At 49.0% G+C, this 10,427-nt stretch overlaps 2 protein-coding genes across 2 annotated transcripts; both read right to left on the reverse strand.

The window, feature by feature from the left end:
- Positions 1-6,649: 6,649 nt before the first annotated feature.
- On the reverse strand, positions 6,650-7,589 carry RPS2 (40S ribosomal protein; the record flags this gene model as incomplete). The annotated part of the gene is made up of 3 exons (XM_031150144.1): positions 6,650-6,907; positions 6,959-7,216; positions 7,299-7,589. The coding sequence occupies 3 exons, from the start codon at positions 7,587-7,589 to the stop codon at positions 6,650-6,652; spliced, it is 807 nt and encodes a 268-aa protein (XP_031006818.1).
- Positions 7,590-8,461: 872 nt separating this feature from the next.
- Positions 8,462-10,223, reverse strand: moc3_4 (Transcriptional regulatory protein; the record flags this gene model as incomplete). Its single annotated transcript, XM_031150145.1, has 2 exons — positions 8,462-9,992; positions 10,078-10,223. The coding sequence occupies 2 exons, from the start codon at positions 10,221-10,223 to the stop codon at positions 8,462-8,464; spliced, it is 1,677 nt and encodes a 558-aa protein (XP_031006817.1).
- Positions 10,224-10,427: the final 204 nt, after the last annotated feature.

Genomic DNA, 10,427 nt, shown 5'->3' on the forward strand with positions numbered 1-10,427 from the left:
TCTTCTACGGCACTAGTGGGCGTAATGTCGCCGTTTTTACCGATACGGTGCCTTATGCTAAGGTAAGCCCGTGCCGTCCTGCGCGGCTTCGCCTTGTTGGTATTAGGTCATACACTCTCCGTACCTATTGAGTCCTGTCTACGAGTACTAGGCACCTACCCAGGCCCAGGTAGACTCTCCACTCTACTCTACCTAGGTACTGGGTACTTCGTACTTACCTACTCCCTAGTACCTAGTACCTAGTACCTGGTACCTACCTACTCTTTTCCACACCACCATGTGGCCCTCTTGCCCATCTCGGCCCGCATCGCTATCTCGTCTAAACCTGATCCCGCCTGAACTTTCCAGGCCCTTCTTGTCGTCTCCATTTGATGCTACCCAGATCCGTGTTTCCTTCGTTTGTTCCGTGATGGTTTTTTTATACTTCCCGATCACGGTTAATATGGTCTACATAGCCTCACCTCTACCTGGTATATATTCGTTATGTGTCTCTTCTCGGTATACTTACCTATACTTGAGTATGAAACATGTTATCAAAGTCTGGCACGGTGTATCTGTAGCCACAAGACTATTACTTCCTTCCCTGATCAGCCAATCGTGCTTGGCAATCCCATGAATGCTGAACCAAGTGGACCCAAGCCTGCCTGCCTTCTCATCATCTGGCCCGCCTACCCTTTTGGACTAGCCCTCACATCAAGTAGTCCTAATCTGGACCCCGGTCCTGATTCTGGTCTCGAACATCGGTGGCGATGCCCCCAGGGCGTCGAAGATTCATCCTCACTTTAGAAGAGCGGAAAGCTATCAGGCGCCAGAAAGTCAGAGCCTATGTCCAAGCCTACAGGCAACGCAAGAAGGAGCAGGAAGCAAATCAGCCCCACTCACCAAATGGAAGCGACAGCAGCGCCTCGGAAGAAGCAATATCACTGTTGTCTGAGACTTACAATGGTGGCTGGGAAACTGAGCCAACGAGGGATATATTCCCTATTCCTGGACCTTCTCTCAACAAGGAGGCCAGATTCCCCATCAATCTACCGTTCAAGATTACCCTGGGACCAAATGATACCAATACTTTTATTGCTGTGTTCCCTGGCAACACCGCATCGATAACCGGCCAATCTTCGACGGATGGCCCGCGACAAATCAAAGTTGGAATCTATTTTTCATTCTGGACAACCAGATTTGCTTATGATATAGATTCGCCCGAAGGAGAGATTCTGAACGACGCCATCGTCAGTATGGCTCTCCAACAAGTCAGCCTCGACAAAGATGACCAGGATATGTCTGTTCGAGCCTTGGATCTCCAAACTAAATCCATGAGAAAACTGAGAGATGGCTTTGATGCGTATTTGCAGAGTAAGGAATGTGGCAGCTTTTATCAGCTCTCGGCGACAGCCCTGATTTTCGCTGCTTCAGAGCTTTTGGTCACCAAGTCTTGGCTCAACTTCTCACAACATCTATCTGGTGTCGGCGCTTTGATCGAGCACTCTGGACTAGACTCCCTCGGCAGCGTTGCAGCGAAAGATAACTACTTTGGCTACCGTTCTGTACAAGTCCTTTGGAGTCTTATGACTCGCAAGACTTCCTTCTTAGCCCAGCCGGAATGGTGTTACTTTCCAGGCCGTGAACAACACACGCTTGCGAACCACCCTTTTCAAAAACTCGTTGACATTGCCTACCAAGTGCCAGCACATATGGTAGCCTTCGACAACTTTCAGGATCGGGAATTACCGTGGTTGGTTTCTCAGATGCATGGTCTTCTCAGAATTGAGTCGCAGTTGGACCAATGGAAATCCATATTACCAAAGACATATTCTCAATCTCTCTTTCCGACCATTCCCCCGGCATGGGAAGGATTGCACTCTGAATCCATTGAGTTCTGCAATCCCGTGGAGGCAGTTTGCTTCATGTTCTTCGCAGGAGTGAAGCTCACCGTTGAAGTTTTGTGGATGCAGCTTATACGAGAGGCAGCAGAGCACAATCTGAGTCCTAGTACAACGTTGATGGAAAAGGCCAGCGAATCTTTCAGCTGGGCTAGGACTGTTTGTCAATCCGTCGAGTACTTTTTCGCCCGTGAACGGAGGGTTGTAGGAAATGGACATGTTTTATACGCCTTCGCCGCCGCTTGGGATACGTTTTTAGAGTTGAGTCGGAATCATGATATGGACCTGCAGATCGAGTTGAATTGGTGTAAGGAAACAGCGAAGAAGCTTGAAGATTTGGAATCGGCAACGATGGGGGAAGGACAAAGAGGCATGGGGATGGTTCAGGTGTCACTTTCAAGATTTTTAAAACCACCCTAGCTGAGGAACATTGGTGGAGTTTTTGCTAATCGTTTGGGCAGCGCATCTTTTTCCTGTATTATAGAATTCAGCTTCAGGCACAGTTGGATTGATCTGTTTTGAGTTTTGTTTTTGGGGCGGAGATGTTTTGATACCCTGCATACTACTTTCAAGTATTGTAAATTCTTTTATACTTTCATTTGAGCATAGTCTGTATATTTTATACTGTATTGATAATAATACTAGCGCGCTAGTTTAGGCTTATGTACCTGTACCTATAGATAGAAATGTTAGATCGGGCGGAACAACTAGACGCCGATCCTTGACCCTGACCTGAGTAAACAACATGTTACTTCATAAGCTCCTGACGGCGATCTCGAGAAGATCTTTCACTTCGTCCAACTTTATTGATTCCACTTTCTCTGTGTCGCAAATATGCCACCCAAGGCAGTCACGCAAAAGGCGAAACCTGGGCTAAAAAGCCGCCTCGAAAGATACGGCGACCAAAAATGCCCCCAAAACGTAACCAAAGGCTGAAGCAACCACGTCTGTGAAAAGGTCCATTGTTAATGGGAGTAAGTTATATTAGCATATGAGACCATATATTCTATCAACACTACTAATATCAACGCGCAGCTACGAAACCAGAGGCACCTACTCCCTCCAAAGAAAGCCACAACGACGACGAGCAGGAAGCGCGCCAGAGCCGATGAACCTACCGTACAGTAGGACTGCTGCGAAACCTGCAAGACGAGCCGAGAACGAGAAGACGATAAATACACCTCCGACCTAAATACTCGATACCTACGTATTCGGAACCGGTCATAATGGCGAACTCGGTCTCGGTCACGTAATACGCAACGGCAAGAGACCAAAAGGCGTTCAACGGCCTCGCCTCGCCTCAACGATCTCCTCGATGCGAACACGGCAGGCGTTGTGCAGATCGCGGTAGGAGGCATGCATTCATTGCGCGGCTCCGACGCATGATAATAAGATCTATGCATGGGGCGTTAATGATCTGGGTGCGATACGCAGAAGGAAGCAAAGGCTGAAGATGAGGATGATGATGATCTGGACTTGAACCCGAAGGAAGCACGCCTCCTGCTTGCTATCCCCTCGAGTTATTTCCCCGGAGGCTGTAGCTGTAAAGTTTACTCCGCTTGTCGCAAGTGACAGCGTGACTTTCGCGCTCACAAACGGGTTAGATAGTAAATCCATCATCTCTCTCCCTAATTACACGATACTTACTCATGAATACGAATACCGAATACCGAAACCCACGATATTCGATTGGAATGGAATGGAATGGGGCCGGGCGTGTTTCTTCATTGAAGGATTCAAAGAAGGGATAGCAGATTATATGTATGTACAACACAATATGCAACAGCATCAGCATCAGCAACAGCATAGCATGACATACAGTACTGGCGTATGTATATTCGGGAATATTTCCCGAGTTATTTTGCTCGGTATTGGTTCTACTATACTAACAAAATAAAATACCCTCCGTCCTGTCTACTTACTCCTTCAAACCCACCGCTCAGTCTCAAGGCAACCATCACCAGCATTAAGCCATGACACAAGAAGCCTATAAGTTATAAGTCATAAATTAATACATTATCCGTCAATTATCTATAACTACCAAAATTACAGACGTTCATTCATTCATTCATTCATTCATTCATTCATTCTCTTCCCTTCATTACCCTCCTTCATATCAAATATCACATGAGAAGCAGAAATCTATTCATTTCATCCCTCCTTTCTAGCTTCTCGTCTCTTCACTTTCAACCCTCCGCCATTTGCTTCATTTACTATACCGGCGCAGCGAGAGCATCCGCTGGCACAGGTTGAACGGTCCGCATAACAGTTATGGTTGTTACGACTGGCTGCAAAGTAGTGATATGCCTGACAATATCGCGGGTTTGAGTGTGCATTTCTCGAGCAAGGGTTGGGAGAGGGATCAGACGAGGAGGAAAATTGGCAAGATCAGATGCGGGGTTGGTTGGAAGAATATTGGCAAGTTCGGATGCGAGGTTGGTTGGAATGATGTTGCCAGGCGCAGCATTGACAGAGGCCAAAATGGTTCTGACTTGAGCCAGCATATCTCCTGAGAGCCCGCTGACATTACCTAGTGCAGACACGACCTCTCCAACGACAGCATTTATAACATTGTTTCCAGTGAGACCGCTAGCAACACCGCCGACGGCACTGTTGACTTGGCTAATGGCCGAGGCGGCAGCGCTGAGGTCGAGGATGGAGGAGGTCGGTAATGCCGAAGATTTAGCAGAAGGCAGGCTCAGTCCCAGGGCTGTCGCAATTGCGGAAAGATTTGGAGCACTCGTTTTGAGAGGAGCCGTGGCTGTAACTGATGCAGTGGAGTTTGGAACTCTGAAGGAGTGACTGTCAGCTTAAAATTCGACCAAGTTATACCCAATGGTGGGGCTGAATTTCTTAAGGGAGCTGGTCCTGGTGGTCTGAAGAAAAGCAAGAACTTACAGAGTAACATTTCCAAGCAGACTGGCAACCGAGGTGATTGGGCTCAGATTGACAGATGAAGGACTTGGAATACAGAACCAATCCTGACTGCAATGAGCACAAGCCCATCCGTACCCGCAAGGACAACTCTGTGCGGGAGTCTGTTGTGGTGGGCAGAAATAATTATCGGGACATTCGGAGCATGAGTATCCCTCATTGGGACAAGGATGAGTGCGTGATGGTATGGTATCTGAGGTAGGAAGAGAACAATCCTCCTCTCTTTTCACGATATCTCCATTTGCGCAAGCTATAACAGAAGACGAGGGGGTGGGCATTATTGCACCTAATGATGGACATATACTGAAAGTTCTATTAGCAGAAGTTCAGTGGCGTGGATTTGCATACGCACTTAATAGTTTCCGTACAAGTCACAGTATAAACATCAGCAAAGCTGAAAAACGTTGCCGTTTCCTCATACTTGGTCAAATGCCATCGTTCCGTGACTGTGCATGTTTCGGTTTGGGCTAGTGGGCACAATGTACAAGTGGTCGGTAGGGGGCATAGAGATCCAGCTGTACTCGCAGGGCTCGCAATGGTGTTGTTAAGCGAGGGGGCAGATGTGATATTTTGTTGTTGGGACGAGATGGTGGTTGAGCTACTGTGAAGGGTGCTTTGAGGAAGGAACTCTTGAGGTTCGCTCGTGGTGGTTGGTGTAAGAAGGTTCGAGAGGACTCCTGTATTCGAGGCACCTAATATGCTTGCCAGGATGCTTCCCACAATACCCGTAGCATCGCTCACGCTCGGGGTGGTTGGTGTAGGAAGGATCGAGAGGACTGAGGCGCCTGCTACGCTTGCCAGGATGCTTCCCCCAACACCGGTAACACCACTTACGCTCGCGGTGCTTGGTGTAGGAAGGACCGAAAGGACTCCTATATTCGACGCGCCCGACATACCAGCCAAGATACTTCCCACAATAGCCGCAGCATCACTGACCAGAAAATTAACGATGCCATCGCCTTGGCTCACGGCGATATTGAGATCCTGCAAGTTGGTCGCAGTAGGCACTACGGCTGTCAAACCAGAGGCCGCTGCCAGGACTGTAGAGACAAGAGGACTCGCGTCCGAAGGAGAAGGAACTTGGGCTACGATGTTGGTCTCATCGTTCAACAGAGCTCCTGCGATGTTCGAAATTGCCCCTAGTAGACCATCGGCAATTGGCGATATGGCTTTCGCATCCGCTGCATCGTGATCGTGTGCAGACCTACTAACCAATCATCAGAATCGTAACTGGCTGGTTTCAGACTATTGGCACTTACTTCCATGGCAGATCCAAAGAGATTGTCGAGCCATCTCTCTTGGAGAGTTTGATCCCATCTTTTCGGATTCCAAGGACTTTGAAACTCTCCCCAACGGAAACTACCGTGATCACCGAGAATACGATCAAGAAGGCAATCGCGAGGAGAGGGAAAAGGTAAGACCGTAGAAGGCGCATTGTTCACCAAAAAGAGGGTGTTGAAGGAAAGGCAAGTGTAGAGCAAGTCAAGAGGCCAAAATTGAGTAGAGTGGTTCCAAAAGGGAGATCAAAATTGAGCATGTAGATTTGAAGAGAGCGTCGAAGGGAAGTAGCTTACTCTAGTTGGCATCTGGATCAGTTGCGCCTTCCACGATTATCACTTACCATAACGAATGTAAATTTCCCCCAAATTAGCAGCCGCGCTGTGGTATCGCGCCTTCTAATCTCAGGTTCACTTCACAAATCAAAACTCGAAGCCACAAAATGCGACTAATTTTGGGAAAAAAGCTCCAATTCAACTAGACATAGCTACTGAATCCAGCTCCATTTTCATGCAATACGCAAATAAAAATCATCAACCTATACTAGATCCCACCATCTAGTATCGCTTACCAGCACGCAGAGTATCTCCGAACTCATCCAGAGGACTCCGGATGAGCTTAGTCTCCTTCCACAGGTTGGGGGTCAAGTATCCGTACGTGTTGCCGACAGCAACGAAAGTAGCCTTCAGGGTGTTCTCGAGAGTCTTGGTAGAACCGGAGGAGGAGGTGTAAATGTCGTCGACACCGGCAAGTTGGAGAAGACGCTTGACGGCTGGGGAGGCAACGAGACCGGTACCACGGGGAGCTGGGATAAGCTGGGGAAAAGTCAGTCAAGGTGCAAAGAATTAGAAAACTACAAAACTTACTCTGACGGAAACGGAACCGCACTTTCCGCTCTCCTTGGTTGGCAGAGAGTGAGGAAGACCCAAGTTTGTACCCCAGTAACCTCTTCGGATTGGCAGAACGCTCAACTTGGCGATGATGATGGCGGCACGGATGGCAGTTGCGACTTCCTTGGAGGTCTTGATACCAAGACCAACATGTCCCTCGGAATCACCAATGACAACGATGGCCTTGAATCGGGTACGTTGACCGGCACGAGTTTGCTTCTGGACGGGCTTGATCTGTGTGTGATATACTCGTCAGTGAACTGCGATTCCACTCCCCAATCTTCGCACTTCACGCATATTCCCAAGGATCGCATACCTTCATAACCTCATCCTTGAGCTTTGGCAAGAACAAGTCCACAATCTGGTACTCCTTGATGGGCAGAGAGTGCAGGTAGATCTCCTCCATCGACTTGACCTTTCCATCCTTGACGAGACGGCCAAGCTTGGTAACTGGTTGCCACTCCTTCTCCTCGTTCTTGTTGGCACCACGACGGGGTCCACGACGTCCACGTCCACGGCCTCTGTCTCCTCTGTCTCCTCCACGATCACCGCGCGATCCAAATCCACCACCGCGAGCAGCAGCTCCGCCTCTGGGTGCGTCAGCCATGTTGAGTCGAATTGATTGAGGGGGATGGTTGTCAATTCGGAGAGTTTGGCGTTGGCTTTTCGAACTTTCGACGTTCCGGAAATGCGAAAAAAGATTTGTGGGAAGAGCTGCGTCGCTTCGCTACGATGGGCGACTAATCCTATTGGGGCATGGAGGGAAAGGATGGAGGGGTAGTCACGTGCATTATTATCATTTGGGATATTCTTTTCTTCTCCTGCGTCACTCACATATACAAGAGATACGCCTCATAATGTCTTGGTACGCAAAATTATGTGATCTTTTGAAAGATGCCCCCACATCTTCGAAAGCAAAGGCAAATAAATATACATTCATGAGCTGCAGATAAGTCCCTATTTTTTACATTCCATCGCCTCCTCCAAACGCCAAGCCTCCCATTCTCATGATGCACTGCACTGCTATTTACCCCCAGTGCCCGGTCCGGATGCAGCCTCACTTGAACTCCCCAGCCCTAGTCATACAAGGTGACCAAACCATGAAAGCCCTACTCCGTCCCCCCGATCTTCCTGATGCGAGAAAGAAGACCTCCGTCCGGAACGCCTGGTACCATTAATTGGCCCGCAATTTGGCTCGCAAATGTAAGACTGATGCTGATCGCGGCGTCGCTGCATATCGACGTGATTGCATCGCATCTTAGCCCTCATTATCACACTTTCTTTTCTATCCCGCCAGCCTCGTGACAATTTTGCGGATACGCATCTGCAAATGCGAGTGCAAGTGCAAGTGCGGCAGCAACTCTCATGAATCCCTTTCCCGAGATGCACGGCGGGCATCAAGCCGCGGTTTGTTCTGTGTCCCGTTTCACCATATCATACTCCCAAAATTCTCAATATCAAGAAGACCATACCATGTCACTACCAAGAAAATGTCGTCTCTTTGTACGAAAGTGTCCCGTCCTCTTTTGCTATCGCCGACGTAAGTTGCACTGCCAACCAACGCTCTTCTGAGTTGATGTGCAGATATGTCACCACATATCGAGCCGACTCAGGTATCATTTCCGATTCCTCGAGAATCCCTTCTGCTTCTATACTCGACAGCCAAGCACAGAGTCGAGCTACTGTAATGGTATCGAAACACAGCCCTTCCCGACGAGCTTTCGACCACAACAGTGCAATCGATTGCCGCCGTATCCGTTTATTGCGGCATTTTATCGCTGTGATTGCAAGCGGAAGTATCGTCCCCATGTCGAGCGTGTACCGAGCAGTGTTCGTGGGCTCATCGGGGTTCGTGAGAAGTTGATGGGATTTCGTGATGATTTCGGCGAACAAGGCCTCAAATTCATCGTACAACATCTCTGAATGCTGCACACTGGATGCTAGCAGAACCGTGGCGAGATTGTAGTATATACTGAGCACGTTCGTTGCCTCGGTCAAAACCGCTCCGGTCTTCACTTCTCTTGCGTGGACCACCTGGAACGCTGACCTCCATTGGTTGAGTTTGTTAGAGTAGTGAGTATGCTGGCTTATCCAAAACGTCGAGGCCAGTATGTCCGGGTGTTGTTGTGCATGGCCAATAGACTTTAGGTAGAATTGCGCTATGCCTTGCATCAAGAAATCAAACGATTCCTTCGCCTCGTGGAAAGTGCTAAAATAATCAGCAATCATAATATCCTCCCAGTCGCATTCAGGCATCGGATATGGTGGCGGCACAAAAAGTCCTTGGACGTCCAGTCGTGCAAACAGTCTGCCCAAGTCATCAACAAGTCCATCTTGGATCTCCGACAACGAATCCTGCGAAAGCCGTGAGCTTTGCCCTTTCCGTGCTGTTCTCCAATCGGCGAGTAATCTCGACCCTCCTCGCAGGTGCGTTAACGACCCGTCATAGCTTCCTTGCAGAGCTTCGAACGTCATAAACAATACGCATGATGTGAGTGACGTCCTCAAATGCCGCCGACCGTCGGAAAGAACCGTTCTAAGTGCCCCAATCGCCCTACTATACTGCCGCAAAGCATAGCTGTGATGCTCATCCATATGTCGCACGTCAATCTGGGGAAACCCTGACAGCGACAACCGTGTTGGAAACGACGTTACCTCCAAAGACTTCGCCAGCGCCCCCAAAGCTATCGTAGCATACCGTATCGGAGCATCCGTATGGCAAAGCTGAAGAACCTTTTCAGTCCAGAACGTAGGGTCAAACTCTCCAGCAATCTCCCCCGACGTCTTATCACAGAAACGTTGAAAGTAGCGACGTTCTTCTTGGTTCCCAGGAATTGCAGAAGACGGTGCATACGGCATTACAGATACAGGACGTGGATGGATCGCCACTGGGGCGACGGCTTTTTCTGATTCAGTATTTGCTTCAACTTGGTAGCCTCCGCACTCCCTCCCGAGATTCTGACACCTTATACATCCCGGCTTAGTTTCGTCGCATTTTACACGCCGTTGTCTACATGTGATCAGCTATGTAGAGTCTCCAGAACATGAATCATATGAAGCTAGGATCCTGTGGTGTTGCAAAAAAAGGCACATACTTGCATGTCGAGCAACCGGTCTTGGAGCGTGGACCACTCTTCCGGAGCCCTTGACTTCGGGATGACTGCTCAGGCGAGGACTGAGTGGGGTCCGCAAATTGGTTGAAGAACTTGTAGACATTGGGAAACGGGTGCCTCAACGACATTGTTCCTCTTGTCGTCGAGCAAAGTCGAGCGAGTATACGGTTGCCACATGAAGGTCATCCAGCCTGGTACGGAGCGTGTACCACCACAATAAAGCAGTCGCTCCGACTTTGTGTAGGTCGGACCTTTTGCGTCTTGTTCAATCGAGGGATCCTGCTACTCAAAAGGCGTGTAGTGTATATCCAAACTGCCCGCAACTGTCTCTT

Source organism: Lachnellula hyalina, assembly GCF_007821495.1.
Source record: "Lachnellula hyalina strain CBS 185.66 chromosome Unknown contig00038, whole genome shotgun sequence".
Lineage (NCBI taxonomy): Eukaryota > Fungi > Ascomycota > Leotiomycetes > Helotiales > Lachnaceae > Lachnellula > Lachnellula hyalina.